Here is a 17051-nt window from a genome sequence, read left to right as displayed (position 1 = left end):
TGAGAAGGATGAGGATTGATAAAACGACGAACATGGCCGGCGACCTATGAAATAGATAAAGTCTGACCGGAAATGGTGAGCTTTTGAGGAAGGTGATTAGTGTGATCGTGGGACCCACAAAAGTTACTTGATAAAATAATAAAAACAATTAAAAAATAAAAAACCTAATTTGATAAATACTTTTCATTTCACCTAGTTTGGTTAATAGTTTTTCCATACTTCTCATTTTTTTTAAAAAGTCAATATAAGTGTGTGCCTATTTTATGAATTTGAAAGTCAATTTTACCATTTTTATATCAATGCAAATATCAAACATCAAATCATTCTATGTATATTTATATATTATATAGTAGGTTCTAGATATAACTATCAATTATTTTAATCCAACACACAAGTAAACGTGGATACATATACATGTCAAACTACAAACCAGCAGTCTCTATCCATTTTTAATCACCCACAATCCACCTGGCCAATTTGTCACCACATTCCACCAACCTTACTGGCTCTTCCTACACGTGTTCACCTACTTTGATATTCTCCCAACCACCTACACCTTCTAACCTTAAATATAGCACCAATACAATACACATGACCTTAAACATACCTAACAAAACTGTATGCAACAATTTGTACGTTCAAAACTTCAAATGAATATGCCAATGGAAGACCCTATTGAATCATCATCCAATTCACAAACACTATCAACTAATTCATTCCTCACTCCTTTACTTGTATCCATTATGGGCATTGGTGTCACTGCTCTAGCCATTCTTTTTTACCATATGTTACTTGTTAGATATTGCATTAGAAGGCATGCCGAAAGAATGGCGGCCTTACGAACGTTCGCAGGAGAAGATATCGCGACGGGTGTCGATGAGAAAACCCTAAACACCATCCCCATAATCACGTACAAGAAACTTGATTCCGAACAAACGGATCAATCCGAATGCACGGTTTGTTTAGTGGAAATGGAGGACGGAGACACGGTTCGGTTGTTGCCAAATTGTAAGCATTTGTTTCATGTGAAATGTATTGATGAGTGGTTTGTTGGTCACACAAGTTGTCCCGTGTGTCGGGTTCCCGTGGGGGCTGTAGGGAATGATGTTGGCTCGTGTTCGGGTGAACGAGATGATGGTTTGGTGGAGGTGGACGACGGGCGGCGAGCGGTGCTTAGGCATTGTCATTCGTTGGTTTTGCCGGGAGAGAAAAAGAAAAGGTTTACGGGTATGGAGTTGAAGAGGTCTTTGTCAATGGGACAAAGTAATTGTGTTGTGGTGGATATTAATATTACGGACAATGTTGTGGATAAAGATTGTAGTTATTATTTGTCGTTTAAGGATGAGTCTGTTAGGCAGATTCAACGTGTGTCGTCAAAGGTTAAGCAGTCGTTTTCTCGGATGTGTGTAGGACAAGGACAAGAAAGTGGGATTCTTCCATATTGAGATGATGTTTTTGGATCTAGATCTAATCTACGTAGTTATTAATTAGGGTTAAAGAAATCTTTCAAGGGAGATTGATCTTTTAATTGACCTATAAGACCTTTGGTTAATTTGCATCCATACGTGGCGATATAGACTTGGATTATACATTATCAAGACTGTGAGGGCTAAACAAATGAGTATCATTGACTATGTTTTCATCAAAGATATGATTGAAGGTAATTTGGTACTCTTATTAGAAATCTGCTTATTCCAGATGGTGGTCTTATAAGGAATCTTATACTCAATTGCCGACGTATATTATGTTGACGGTAAGTTCCCATCAAAACCGACACTTTGAACTGCGGCCAAACATTTTTAAAGAATTTAACAGCTTTGGTTGGGAGTTGTCGATAGCTCAAACACTTACTATTTAGTAGTGTCCAATTGTTTTGATCTACAAGAGGTCAAACTTGGATCATGATATATTGATGATTTAATGATTTGACCTAGCTCTTGACGTAATAAAGTGGATCATGATCGGCTTAAACAAGTTAAGAGTTAGATTGAATCAGCAAATTATATGATCGGCAGGACCAATGATCCATTTATGCGTCATGATGGATCCACTCAAACCCCATCTTCACCTATTTGCCATGACAAATCACAAACCACCCCTCCCCCTCAATTCTCTTTTCTTTTGTATAATACGGTATCTATTAAGGTGTTTACTCATGTCAAATAGTTGTTATTCAATGTTGCATTGTGATTCCTTTTTAGATACTTAAAAGTTGAAATGCATTGATGTTAAATAAACAAAGGTTATGAATCCGATATATAGATTTAAACTTGTAGTTATTGATGTGCAAGAATCCGGTGGAGTAGCCTAGTGAGGAGAATAAGGGTTAAACTAAACGTACCCCCTCCTTTCTTGTCATACTCCCTCCTAAACTTTTGTTTCCGTTAACTTTATTTTATTGACATACCATCGCAAACTCCTAGACGGCAATTCATTTATTTATCACTATTTACATTCAATTCCATTAACATATTCCATTTAACACCCAATTTCAAATATATGTATTTACATACACACGGCGATCTTAATAATCTAACAATAGAAAGAACTAGATAATTTCCACAAAACATTTTGATAAAGAACATCTTAGTTTACATGGTAAGATAATCTAAAATCACGCACCAAACACAGTAAGATTTGCTACACGAATACAATATATTTCACACACGCCAATAATCCTCATTATAAAAGTTTATCAACAACATTTAAACCACTAAAACCTAAAACTTTAGACCATCATTGTATCTTCAAACTTAAAATTGCATATAAATGACATTCCCGGTCAACAAATCCTTTGAGAATCAGTCATTCACACGAGTATATGGCTTTCAATTCCACTAGAAATAACACATATATGGTGAGCAACCTCACAAAGTCATATCATGTTATTCAAATAAGTTCCAGAAACTAACAAGTCACGTGAATGTTTTAGTACACTCACACAATCATTTCCTGTATATTAAACACATATCCTCAATTTGCCAGCCTATAAGCCATAAATGCTTTATCATATTTTTAGCCTAAGATGATTCTCCGAGTAAAAATATTGATCTTAAAATTCCAAATTGCATATACATAATAAAATTAACAAATAGACTTTTTTTATATGAACATAAAAATACCTTAAACTGAACATAAAAAAACAATTTTGGTCAAGCTTTTTTCCACCAAACCAAACATACGATTTCCAACCAAAATGCAAATCTACTTCGACATCATTCTCCATTTCGTTACACAATTATCAATAAAATGTTTAACGTGTGTGTATACATATTTGTCTTTCTTCTTTTTCACAATTTAAATTATAGCTAGAGTGAGTTTTGATGTAACTTACAATATTACTGTAGAATGTATTTATTTAATTATTTGTATATAGAGTATGTAGGACAGTACAACCATATATAGTCAATCTTGAAACTAAAATTCAAAAAACTATTGAAATTCAAATCATAAACTCAAGTACAAATTATAGTCTTCAATTCAAATAACTATTGAAATTCAAATCATAAACTCAACTTCTAAAGCCCATAGTAGACATGTTAGGTGGATTTATATATAGAATTTTAGCCTATGTGAGATGAAGGGGCTATAAAATAAAGCATTTTGCGCCATGTGACGTCTAGTCAGCAAATGGTAGGTTTTTGTTTTTGGGGTATAATGGTGTTGTAGCTTAATATATATGTATACCACACACAAACATATATAATAATAATAATATATACACACACAACACACACCCATCGCAGGCGATACCCTCCCTATCGTCCCTAAAATCGTTGGGGGGGGGGGCTTCTCGCTCGTCTTCGCTCAATAACCCTTGCGCCCATTACACATACCTGCATAGGCGATCAAGTTATTCTACAAAGAGGAACATAAATGAGAAGAATTTGTAGCTATACAAAAATTTCTTAAAAAAATAAAAAATCATAATTCAAAATTTAATAAAGAAAACGAAAAAAGTAAAAACACAAAATTATTTCCATCGTTTTTCGTTCTCATAAAAAAAATAAACACAATGGTAAGTGAAATAAGTTACCGTGTCTTTTTGTTTATCATTGTGTTTTGTGTTTATTTTCGTCATTGATTGTGTATTTTTTCCTTAACGTTGTGTCTTTTTTATTTATATTATGTTATATTACTCAAAATCGTGCTATACTTTGTTTGGCATTTTGTTATATTTTGCGATTTATTGTGTCTTTTTTTAATTATAATTTTGTTTATTGTTCATTTTCGTCATTGTGTCTTTGATCTCGGCATTGTGTCTTTTCATCAATTTTTTTTTATATTTTTTGTATTTTTTTGAACGGGAATGATGGAAGAAACATTTTGTTTTTTTATTATTTTTTTTTAAAAAAACAATAAAAAAATAACATAAGTATAAACTTATATCAAAATTGTTAATTATTATAGATAATAGTAACTAAATATATTATTAATACTAATAAATGCTCATAATAAAACTTTTATTATTTTCAAATTGATTATTATAATGTAGTATAATTAGTTGATATAACATTGTGTAACTGATTTAATATGATATAATAAAATGATGTTATGTGATATGATATTATATATTTACATTAACTAATACTTTAATATTAATAATAACAGCAGTTATGATTATTATAAGTTTAACCCTTTTATATTATTGAAAAGATGCAGTTTTATTATTGATATTTAATTATTAGTTTATAACACAAATTCTAATTTTGATCACAACTGTGTATAAACCATAGGGGTGTGTGTATATATATATATTATTTATTATTATTTTTTTGAAACTATTTAACATAAAAGCTCTTAATTTGTTTTAACCCTCAAGACGTTCTCAAAATTTTACCATATTTATAAGTATTTATTTATTATTTATTTTTACATAATCATAGGACTTGAGCCCATACTTTTTAAAAAGACAATTTTAACCAACCACTTGATTCCGTTAGACCAAAGATTTATAAGCTCTTAATTGATGAACATTTAACCCATACCACACTTATTGAATAAATTGCTATTAATTTTTATTTAAATAAAAAAAAGCTATTTGTATTGTAAATTTTGTAATAAGAAAAATTTTATGAGTTCACACTAAATGGTTACCTTTTCTACTGGATGTATTTTAGGAATTATTCTAAACAAAGTAAGTTTATAAACAATTTAATTTTGTTGCTTAAAAGCTAGTTATAGTTAAACACTTCAAAAATCTAAACAATTTAATTTTGTTTATTTCGATCTAAACAATTTAATTTTCTACTAGTTCCCGTATATAAAAATCTACAATTTCACCATATTTCTCGTTTCTATTTTATACGTTCAGTTAAAAAACATACTCAGTTAGATATACAGTAGCTTACGAGACATGTATATATCTTATTATAGTCTTACAGGTACAATGCAACTAATATATGTGTTTATTCATTTAATAAATAAATAAAAAGTAATTACTAAAGAAACTAACCCAAAGAATTTCGCCTAATATTATAATAATTTATTATAATTTCGAGATTAAAAGGACATTAAGACATAGATTTTGGTAGGTCTGTAGTAGAGGGGTCTTTTTAGAAGAAAAACATTTCCAGATAAGTCAACGGCTTAAGAATAATAATAATAATAAAAAAACAAATTATTAATAAATATAAAACTGAAAGTGTTTAGTTTGGGTTGAGGTCACATTATGCATATGCTCAGAGTCAGTCAGTGCCTGTATCTCTGTGTTCACACTCTCACATTCCATTTGCAATCTGCAAATTCATGCAGATATGCATCCACTTATTATTCTTCTATAAATAGCACCCAAACCCACCGAACACAATACGTTTCTTTAGGGCTTTCAACTTCCCCCAAATTCACCATCAAACATGAAAACGAGAAGCTCGTCGCATAATTCACCGGCCGGTGATCGGAAGAACACAATTGAAGTGCGTGTCAATCGCCGGAGCAAACGGATTAAGAATGAGACTCCGATTGCCGATTCAATTCAGCCGGAGAAGAAGAATAAGAAGAGGTTTAATCGATCAGCATTGGTGGTGGAGAAGGAGGATCCGGATCAATTCGGGGCTCCGACCCGGAAGACTCCGAAACTGAAAGTTGGGTCGGGTAGGCACGGTAGAAGTCTGATTAATTTGAGGAGTGTTTTGGAAACCGGGGTGCTCGAGGGTGTTCGTGTTTCGTATAATTTCGACGTGGAGGTGGTATTCTTTAATTAATTTGTAACTGATTGATCATGCTTTGTTTTAATGTTTTAAGATGTTTAGATTGTTTTAATGTAGTTGTTACTTGTTTGATATGTTACTTTGTAGTTGTTTTAATTAATTTTAAGGTATTTAGGGACATGTTTTGTGCTTTTGAATCAATTTTTGATCAGATTAAGGTTTAATGAGAATGTGTTTACTTATTTGATATGTTACTTTTAGTTGTTTTAGTTACTTTAAGGTATTTAGGGACATGTTTTGTGCTTTTGCATCTGTTTTTGATCAGATTAAGGTTTAAAGGAAATATGTTACTTGTTTGATATGTTACTTTATGTTGTTTTAGTTATTTTAATGTAGTGGTTATTAATTTTGACGGGATGAAATCTATGTTTGAGTCGGATACTCATTTACAAACAGTTTAATTAAGGTTTCGATGCGTGGCGATTGAGATTTGTTTTTATTTATAGGGAAAGAATCTGCAAGGAATAATCAAGGGTGTCGGGATACTGTGTTCTTGCAGTTTGTGTGTGGGTACCAAAGTAAGTTATGTTATTATACATTATATGTAAACAGCGCTTTGAAGCTTGAAATCAGGGGTTTGACTTTTGTTGACTTGTTGAATGGTAGGTTATTCCGCCGTCTCAGTTTGAGTTACATGCATGCAAACAATACCGGCACGCCATAAAACATATTCGTCTTGAAAATGGTAAAAGTCTCCTTGAAGTGATTGAGATATGTAAAGCTTCGGATTCTGTTGAAGCCGCTCTTCAAAATGTAATTAGTTCATTGCCAGTGAAGGGATCGCCCGTGTGTACAAAATGCAATGGTGAACAATAATACTCTAACTGGAATATTTTTAAATGTATTATTTTGGCTAATATATTTTCTGAATTTCATGAATTTCAGGTTCAATCGAAGCGTCATCTACTGAAAATTTGTTAGTTTGTGATTCGTGTGTGAATAAGAAGCAAGTGGAAGTTAAAGCGAGTGTTTCAACTCGCGCCCAAGTTAGGTATGGATTCTTATTGATGCGTTTTAAAAACTGTAGTAGTCAATCTTTACTTGTAATCATTATAAATTTATAATGTTGGTGTCAATGCATCTACAGATCTTCTGTTGAAGTCTCCCTTCAAACTGTAATTAGTTCATTGCCTGTGAAGGGACCTTCCTTTTGTACAAAATGCAACGGTGAAAAATAATACTCTAACCAACATAATATGATACATATATATATTTTTTGGCTAATATGTTTTCTGAACCATGGTGTAATTTTTCATGAATTTCAGGGTTAGTAGAAGCGTCGTCTAATGAAAAGTTGTTGGTTTGTGATTCATGTGTGCATAAGAAAAAAGTGGAAGCTAAACCGAGCGTTGTGACTCGTGGTCAAGTTAGGTATGAATTGTTTATTGATGCATTTTAACAACTTTAGTTAACATCATTGTTCATATAATGTTGGTATAAACTCATCTACAGATGTTCAAGAAAACATTTGGGTGTGGGGTTTAGTTGGTTTCTTGATAACCTTAACCGTTTCTATCTTTAAAACATTCGACAATGTTTTAAAAATATCATATATTATATTGAAAACAAAAAAAAAAGTTTTAATCCTTAAAACATTAAACAGTATTTTGGAAATATTATATATTATACTGAAAAAAAAACACGGTTCTAACATGGTGAAAAAAGAGTATATATGGCAAGGGTGGGGTCCAAATTTTCGTATGAAAATTAGGGTATTACATGAAACGTCATGACATAATGTCACGACATCATACGTCACGACTTTATGAAAATTCGTTTGCTGTATAATTGAAGAAGATACAAAACTGAGTTAAGAGTGTTTGAAAATTAATATATGGTAAATTATATTAATGTCTTTGATACATGTAATGGATATTTCATGCTATTTAGTTTTTAAGTAAGTATTATTATCTTATTCATAGGGCATCAAGTCCTGACCCGAAGTCATCTAAAAGTAAGGCCTCGTCAAATTCTGTTGATAACAAGAAAAAGAGAGGCAGGCCAAGAAAGTAAGAATCTATTTCCTCTGTATAGTTCCCATAAATAACATGACACGTCACAACTTCATACTTCACGACTTCATACGTCACAACTTTATGAAAATTTTAGTATTGTCAAATATGATATGATTCACTATAAATAAGACACCGAACTGAGTTAAAGAGTCTTTAAAAACTAACACGTAGTAATCTATAGGGATGTCTTAGACACATGTAATGAATTTTACTTGCTTTTTAGTTTTGAAATAAATTCAATGACTGTTTAATATCATTCTTTATTCATCGTGCATCATGTCTGGACCTGAAGGCGTCTGAAAGTAACACCTAGAAATCAGAATCAATTTCCTCTTTATAATTTCCATAAATAACATGATACGTCACGACTTCACACGTCACGAATTCATACTTCTTGACTTTGTGAGAGTTTTACTATTGTGAAATATGATATGATTCACTATAAATAAGACACCAAACTGAGTTAAAGAGTATTTAAAAACTGATATGTGGTAATCTATAGGGATGTCTTGGACACATGCAACAAACTTTACTTGCTTTTGTGTTTTATATCATACTTTATTCATAGGGCATCAAGTCCAGACCCAACGGCATTTGAAAGTAACACCCCGCTAGTTTCCGTTGATAACAAGAAAAGACGAGGCAGACCAAAAAAGTCAGAATCTATTTCTTCTCTATAATTTCCATAACTAACATTTAACGCCCCTTCGTTTAATAGGCAGTTTGTCACGTGATTTTCAGGTCATCAATGTCTGCTCTAAAGCCCGTCACAAGCCCTGGAAAATTCAAAGTTTCAGGAAAAAGAAGAAATTCAAAAGAACTTGAAAGGTAGAATACAAAATAATAATCAAGACTGCTATTTTTTTTGATATAAAAATACTAATATTTTAATGGCGGTTTAGGTCACCAACATCTGCGTCTGCATCGCGATCCATCAAGTTAGTCTCTAACTTTATTAAAACGTGTTTCCTAAGGTTAAGGAAACTAACTAATTTCTTGTGTGTCGTATGATGATCTTCAGGAATCATGGGTTGGTTTTCCAGGAAGGAGGATTACCTGAAAAAGCTAAGCTAACTTACATTGTCCGTGGAAAGGTAACAAATCCGATAAGATATATGCGAATACATCTTCTTTTTTTAGAAAAAAATCTTATATATATATTTTTTTTGTTAGCAGAAAATGCTAGTTGGTTACAAGTCAGGAAGTGGCATATCTTGCTCTTGTTGCAAAACTGTGCTCAGCCCGTCGCAGTTTGAAGCTCATGCTGGTTGGGCCTCACGCAGAAAACCGTGAGTTTTTGCTATACACACACATATATTAATCTAGTGCATGTGTATGTTTACTAATATTGCTTAATAACATATACATCCTCAAAAGTTCAAAATTTCGTACACAGCCTTCTAGTTTTTTTAATATCATATTTACCCTTTCGTTGTCAATGAAATAAAACAGTTTAAAAAAAGTTGTTTCAACGAATAATTAATTTTATTTTGATTACAACAAAATGGATAAATATGTAAAAGGATAGATACGAAATTGTCTGAACTTCTCTCTCTCTCTCTCTCTATATATATATATATATATGTATGTATAGTTTTATAGTAATTACAATATTTAAAATGTTGACAGATACGAACACATTTACACCTCAAATGGAATGTCACTCCACGAATATGCGGTTTCTCTGAAGAAAAAGGAAAACAGAACACGTCCAGTGAAAAATAATAATGACGTGTGTAGAGTTTGTAAGAAAGGTGGAGATCTGTTGCTTTGTGACACATGCCCGAGGTCATTCCATCGAGGTCAGTTTTGTATATTTGAATATTTTTTGTGATGTCAGCGAGATTATTAATATGCACTTAATTATGTTGGTCAACATAGAATGTGCACGTGAGCCAAGCATCCGTCGTGGCAAATGGCAATGCAAATATTGTCAACGGTCGTTGAAGGTCAAAGGTAAAAGTGCTGATTCTTTGGCTGCTGGAGGGGCCACGGGCAATGAGCCAGTGGCCAGGAGAAGTGGTATGAAGCCCGTGGAAAACATTGTTCTTGGCGCTTGTGTTTTATGCAGGTAACACTTTTTATTATAAAAACTTAACCGGTTAACGGGTCAAAACAATTCTGGTTCAAAGTTCGGCCCCAATGGTTTTGTCACATTCTATGAATATATAACATGCTACACTAGATATAATTATAAAAACTGTATTTTTACAATGGTTGTTTGAATTTGTAAAACATGGTGATTTATGTAAACGTTGAAAACACACTTTGGGAGACTTACAGCCGCTTTGACCTGTTTATTGCCAAATTTTGCGATAATGTGTATGTCAAAAGTTCTCTATAATTACCAGTTTGGATAGTTGTAAAATAACTAAAAGCCCCTATATATTTAATGCTTTGGCATACGAGCATTCATAGATCCATGGGCATTTATGCCATTTTACAACTTTTTGGAAAGTCTTTTTTTTTCCTAAACTGAATTGGCATGATAGAAATAAATTGATACTCGGGTGGCCTCTAAAGTTGTTTTTTCATTATGCATTATCGCTTAATTTCTAAATTATGGTCTATATGACCGTTAGACAACCTAAAATGTCAACTTTGTTTATAATGTATGATGAATGTTGACTAAACAGTTTTGATGAATGCAGTTGTCATGAATTCAGCAAAAATGGTTTCAATAACCAGACTGTTATAGTTTGCGATCAGTGTGAAAAAGAATACCATATCGGCTGTCTGAGAAAACACAACATGGCTGATTTAAAGGTACACACACATACAATATATACTTTTTATTGCATTTATTTTAATTTTAATGTTGTAATCCACAACTTACAGAAACTGCCGAAAGGGGACTGGTTCTGCCGCAATGATTGTAAGAGAATTAATTCTCTTTTAAAAAATCTGTTAAGTCTTGAACCCGAAACACTCTCGGATGACATGTTGACTTTTTGGAGGGAGAGGCTAAGGAAGAATAATAAATCAGAAAGTGATTCTAATCTTGACATGAAATTTGTTCTTCTAAGGGGCAAAAGTGCCGCCCGCAAAAGTAAAAAACTGCTGGCACAAACCGTCAAAATTTTTCATGTGAGTATTGTTTTGACTTTTGATGGTAGAGTAGTTTGATCATTTTTAGTGTTGACTTTCTTTGACTTTATTTTTTATTGTTATAGGAAGGGTTTGACCCTATTATTGATTCAACAAGTGGGCGTGATTTTATTCCTTCGATGGTGTACGGGTGAGCGTAAATCATAAATGGGTTATATTATTGAATAGTTAATTAATAATATATTACTCTTTTTTAATCTAAAATATTTTGTTTTCTTAACAGAAGGAAAATTTGGAGCCAAGACTTTGCAGGAATGCTTTGTGCAATGCTGACAATAGAGTAAGGATATTATTGTCATTTCGTGTTTGTTTTTGCGTGAATATATTTATTTACTAATGACATTTTATTTGATTGTGCAGCTCGAAAGTAGTGACAGCTGGAACTCTTCGTGTTTTTGACGAGGATATAGCTGAACTCCCGATCGTTGCTACTAGAAAATCTAACCAGGGGAAGGTGTGTATCATAACTACAAAGAAGCTTGCAGCAAATTTTTATTTTTATTAATTTTTATTAATTTTTTAATTATTATTATTGTTATTACTATTATTTAGTAATTATTTTTGGTACTTATTGGATATTGGTACTTTGGTAGGGATACTTTCAGCTGCTTTTTACCTGCATCGAGAAAGTACTTTCTTCTTTGAAAATAAAGAATATTGTGCTACCGGCTGCAGATGATGCGAGATCTATGTGGACCCAAAGGTTCGGGTTTGAAATGATAGCCCCGGATCAGGTAAAGTTTATTTTTTTTCTTTTACTCTCTGGTAACCATGAGAAACCGTTATCAGAAAACTCACGGGATCTCGTCAATACCCAGCACGGAAAGAACCTAACACGAAATTCGTGGGTTTGGGTTTAGTATAAGCGGGTTCGGGTCAGTTTTGGGTCGAACTCGTGAACCTGTTTAGCTAAACGAGTTATGTTTTTGTAAAATTGTAATTTTAAAATAAGTGGGTTCGTGGGCTAATTTGTTTAACCCCGTTTTTTAAATGTATTTTTGTGTTTTATGTCATAACTTAAAAGATAAATTAATTGAGGTTTTATTACTAAAATGTAATTGTTTCATACACACTTTTATTTTATGTTGTAAAGTTGAAATTTTGAAGTAGTAATATGAGATCAAACTAAAAAATAAAATAAAATCGGGTTAGATGGGTGGTGTTCGCGTCAACCAGTGAAGTTCATGCCATGTCCGGGTTCATATGTCTGGTAGACTGGCACGATTTCCGGGTTCATGTCGGGTTGGAGTGTTGGACCAGACTTTATTTTAGTTTTCATAGGTAAATGGATTTAACATATAAAATAAACCATAGGTTTGAATATTTTGTGATATACAGCTTTTGTAGCTCATATTTAACAAATTAATTATTTATCAAGTCCAAAAGAAGGCGTTTGCGGTTCAGCCCAACGAGACCTGACAGACTCGTTACCTGTTTTATGTACATAAAGTCTAATTCTTCTAATTATTTGTTTGAATTCCAGCTTAATGAGCTGAGGCAATCATGCCCGGCCATAATGACATTCCAAGGGACTTCATTACTACAGAAGGAACTTGTAAAAGCTGCTTAAGATTGTGACTCTATTAGTTTTCATTTTGTATTTATTATATTTAGTGATTAGTTAGTTACTTCTTTAGTTAGGCAGGTTAGTCTTTTAGTTGCTTTGTATATAAAAACTTTCATTTGAGTAATAACAGAAAACATAAAAAATCCCAAATGTTGTTTTGATCAAGAAAGATGGTGTCGGAGAACGGAGATGCATGTGATCATGCCTTTGAACCGTTTGGTGAAATAGCGAGATGATCATGTGATGCAGTTTCTGAAGCGTTCAATGGTTCAAGACACTTATTGATTAATCAAAGTTGAAAAATTGAACTATAGGTTCCAAGAACTCTATTCTTATAATTCAAACTTTATAAAAAACTACAAAATTAAACAATTATGTAACCCTATTTATACTAGCCCAAGAAAAACAGATAAACATAGAAATTAGATAAACATAAAATAATAATAGATTTCAATAAAATGTTTAGCTCCTGCACCATACACCTCCGCGAAAAAACTCGTTCTCAAGTTTTGTCTTCAAACCAAAGCCACCAGGATCGAGAGGAACATCAACCCACCCATTATTTATTAACATTTTATTAACACCATGACCCTCCTAAAGAGCTCGTCTTCATGTCTCGCTCGGATTTGGACTTGTAACACCTGGGTTGAGTGTAGCATTAGAACGGTTCCTATTTGTTATCGGTTTTACATGCCCAACTAGTTGAACTTCACGAGTCGCCTCACACGACTCTAAACTTGTACCACCTGGGTCTGTTGGGTCTCTCCACCTCATTATTCTCGTCTTTGAAAAAGACTCATCCTCGAGTGTTGAGAACGTTGAACCAAAGATTATTCTGCCCAATTTCATGCTTACTATGTTCTGTTGTGATCTTGTTTGGATCAGGCTTAATAATCAGCCTGTGAGTGTTGCTTACAACCCGAGTTCAATGACTTGTTCGGTGGAAGCATATGTCTAACTTGCAAACCAAACATAGATCACGGATCCTCGCTCTTTTGAATCCAACCACTTCAAACAATCATGCCCGTTGATTGCGGCCTTGTGTCCTCTCTTGGCTCTATCTTGGACACTTTTGTTGCATAGCGAAACCGGCCTACACACCACACCCTTTTACCATTTTGCCTTTGCAAATTCCTTAACATACTTGGCCACTTGGGCTCCAACTCCTCAAAGCTATTAACCACAATCCTTATTGCATCTTTTTCGGTTTCTTGCATTCGTTCAAAAATCTCTATGGACTCTTTTAATTCTCCTTTTCCCCACGTGAAAGCCAGGCATTACGATCTTCCAATATATTTGTATTTGTTAGTATATGTATGCACAGGAATGCGATAAAATAGACATTAATTGCAGGGTAACAGAGTCCAATAATGAGAGCGATCGCATTTACCTAAAGACAATATGTCCTTCCAAAAAGAACCACCGGTAATATAGTACACGTAGATGCGACTTGTACAAGTATAGATATACTCAACACTTGTAAGAAAACATTGTGTTGATAACAATGTGGAGATTGTGGAAGGCTCGAAACGAGGTGATTCACGAAGGGTTCAAATTAATCAGGGTTTTTATTTATACTTATATTATCATGTTATATATGACTTTTCAATTTGGGACACTTTCATATTCACCTTCATATGTTAATATAATGTATGGTTAATATGTAAGAGATGGTTAGCACAACTTACTAAGTTAATGTATACAACATTTAGGCTGGTACAAGAATTACAAAGATATTATATTGTAGCAAGTTACATTGGAAGCATATATATATATATATATATATATATATATATATATATATATATATATATATATGTAGCATCCAAATTCCAAACTAGTAGATGCTGCTGCCGAACGTAAAGTGATCTTTGTTCTTTGGTTATTGGTACGTATTAAAGAATACAAACATATATGCATACACACACAAACATAAATGCTTACACCTTGAGCATGCATACCAAAATGATTGAAACGAAAAATAAAACAATGTTGGTGATAATATTTATGTGTGTTAGCCTGTTAATTAGGGATTTAGGTCACCCAAAACCATATATCTTTAAGTAGAGAAATTACAATGAAAAATAATAATGATAAATAGTTAATAACTATAAAAATAATAGTTTAAAAATATAAATAAAATAATCATAACTTTTCTTTTATAACCGGCAATATTATTATTATTATTATTATTATTATTATTATTATTATTATTATTATTATTATTATTATTATTATTATTATCGACTAACACGTGTAGATGTACTCGAAGATAAGATGTAGTAGCGATTCCTTCAATGAGTATTCAATTTGTTTTTTGCTACATAAAATTTGTTCCCATGCACTGTAATCATTTACGAAAATTACAAACAAAAAAAGACACATGATAAGTATTTATATACAACGTTTTCATGCTAGCTAGCTAATTAAGTGACTAGCCTCTTCACATCAATGGCCAACCTTCACTTTGTCTTGTTTCCTTTGATGGCTCAAGGTCACATGATACCCATGGTAGACATGGCTCGTATACTAGCCCAACGTGGTTCTATGGTTACAATAATCACAAGTCCTCTTAACGCTAACCGCTTTAAATCGGTTATTGATTTTGCGATTAAAGACGAGCTAAAGATCCAAATTCTTGAACTCCAACTCCCATGCGCTGAAGTTGGTTTGCCCGAAGGATGTGAGAATTTTGACTCGTTGCCATCACCCGGACACGCGGTTAATTTGATCTTAGCCATGAATTTGTTAGAACAACCCGCGGAAAATATGCTCCGGGCGTTATGCCCAGCTCCAAGTTGCATCATTTCAGATGGTGGTTTTCCTTGGACTAATGATGTGGCAAAGAGGTTGAGTATTCCTAGGATTGTTTTCTATGGACCAGGATGTTTCACGTTCCTATGCATACACATAGTGACGAATACAAAAGTACTAGACGAAATTGAATCTGATTCTGAGTACTTTGTAATGCCAGGTTTGCCTGACCGGATTGAAGTTACCAAACCGCAAGCTTCAACTTGGGGAAGAGAGGATTCGAAAGAATCCACTGCAGTTTTTGAACGAATGCAAGAAGCCGAGAAAGAAGCCATAGGGATTGTGGTTAATAGCTTTGAGGAGTTGGAGCCCAAGTATGTTGAGGAATTTGCAAAGGCAAAAGGTAAAAGGGTGTGGTGTGTCGGTCCGGTTTCACTATGCAACCAAAGTTTCCAAGATAGAGCCGAACGAGGTAACAAGGCCGGGATCAATGGGCATGATTGCTTGAAATGGCTGGATTCAAAAGAGTCAGGGTCCGTTATCTATGTTTGCTTAGGAAGTCTAACATATGCTTCAACCGAACAATCCATTGAGCTCGGGTTGGGACTTGAGTCATCGAACATACCCTTTGTTTGGTTTATTAGGCAACCAAGTGAAGAATTTGAGGAATGGCTTTCCAAAGAAGGATATGAAGAAAGGATTAAAGGTAGAGGGCTAATGGTCCGTGGTTGGGCACCACAAATATTAATATTGTCACACCAAGCCATTGGTGGTTTCGTGACACATTGTGGATGGAACTCGACTCTTGAAGGTATTTCTGCTGGGGTCCCAATGGTTACATGGCCACATTTCGCAGACCAATTTCTAAATGAACGATTTATCATAAACGTATTGAAAATTGGTGTTAGAATTGGGATGGAGATTCCTATTTCATTCACGAAGCTAGATGAGTCAAAAGAAATAGTGAAAAGGGAAAATCTCAAGGAAGCTGTAGTAGAACTGATGAAAAGTGGCGAAGAAGGTGAGGCAAGAAGAAAGAGATCCAGAGCGTTTGCACTAATGGCAAAAAGCGCAATGGAAGAAGGGGGTTCGTCTCACCGTAATATAACGTTGATGAGTCAAGCTATCACTGAAGAACTAGCCAAGAACAATACACATATTTAAGACATTGTGCAACCATTTTAACATTAAGTACCAAATTGTATTTGCGATAATATTAGATAATTATTCTACTTGTATATATAATTACTCTACTTGATTCTCACATTTAGCACGTTAACTTAATTAATTTGTATTTGATCCAAACCCTTTATCTCAAATGGGTCAGTATAATATTTCGTTGTTTCGATGTGAGCTATATATATATGTTATACCCGCATTTAGCCTGAACCTGGGGGA

General features: G+C 33.5%; 3 protein-coding genes and 1 pseudogene across 3 annotated transcripts; all 4 read left to right on the top strand.

Annotated features, from left to right (window-relative positions):
• Window positions 1-382: 382 nt before the first annotated feature.
• Window positions 383-1770, top strand: LOC143622814 (RING-H2 finger protein ATL32-like). Its single transcript, XM_077093857.1, has one exon. It carries the CDS (start codon window positions 621-623, stop codon window positions 1443-1445), a length of 825 nt encoding a protein of 274 aa, XP_076949972.1. The 5' UTR covers window positions 383-620; the 3' UTR covers window positions 1446-1770.
• Window positions 1771-5852: 4082 nt separating this feature from the next.
• LOC143622992 (uncharacterized) lies at window positions 5853-9198 on the top strand. Its single transcript, XM_077093998.1, has 9 exons — window positions 5853-6185; window positions 6656-6727; window positions 6816-7014; window positions 7095-7200; window positions 7297-7376; window positions 7475-7580; window positions 8132-8218; window positions 8793-8879; window positions 8966-9198. Exons 1-9 carry the CDS (start codon window positions 5856-5858, stop codon window positions 9054-9056), a joined length of 1158 nt encoding a protein of 385 aa, XP_076950113.1. The 5' UTR covers window positions 5853-5855; the 3' UTR covers window positions 9057-9198.
• Window positions 9199-9219: 21 nt separating this feature from the next.
• Window positions 9220-13034, top strand: LOC143622991 (increased DNA methylation 1-like). The gene is made up of 11 exons (XM_077093997.1): window positions 9220-9318; window positions 9401-9513; window positions 9854-10026; window positions 10106-10295; window positions 10876-10990; window positions 11063-11311; window positions 11398-11462; window positions 11556-11612; window positions 11693-11786; window positions 11926-12066; window positions 12816-13034. The coding sequence occupies exons 1-11, from the start codon at window positions 9232-9234 to the stop codon at window positions 12900-12902; spliced, it is 1371 nt and encodes a 456-aa protein (XP_076950112.1). The 5' UTR covers window positions 9220-9231; the 3' UTR covers window positions 12903-13034.
• A 2106-nt stretch (window positions 13035-15140) lies between these two features.
• Window positions 15141-16820, top strand: LOC143622989 (UDP-glycosyltransferase 73E1 pseudogene; annotated as a pseudogene).
• Window positions 16821-17051: the final 231 nt, after the last annotated feature.

The sequence above is a fragment of the Bidens hawaiensis genome, unplaced genomic scaffold (genome assembly GCF_021521415.1).
Source record: "Bidens hawaiensis isolate Kalapana, Puna unplaced genomic scaffold, B.hawaiensis_p1.1 tig00003244_1, whole genome shotgun sequence".
Classification (NCBI taxonomy): Eukaryota; Viridiplantae; Streptophyta; class Magnoliopsida; order Asterales; family Asteraceae; genus Bidens; species Bidens hawaiensis.
This window is presented reverse-complemented; position numbering and strand designations above follow the sequence as displayed.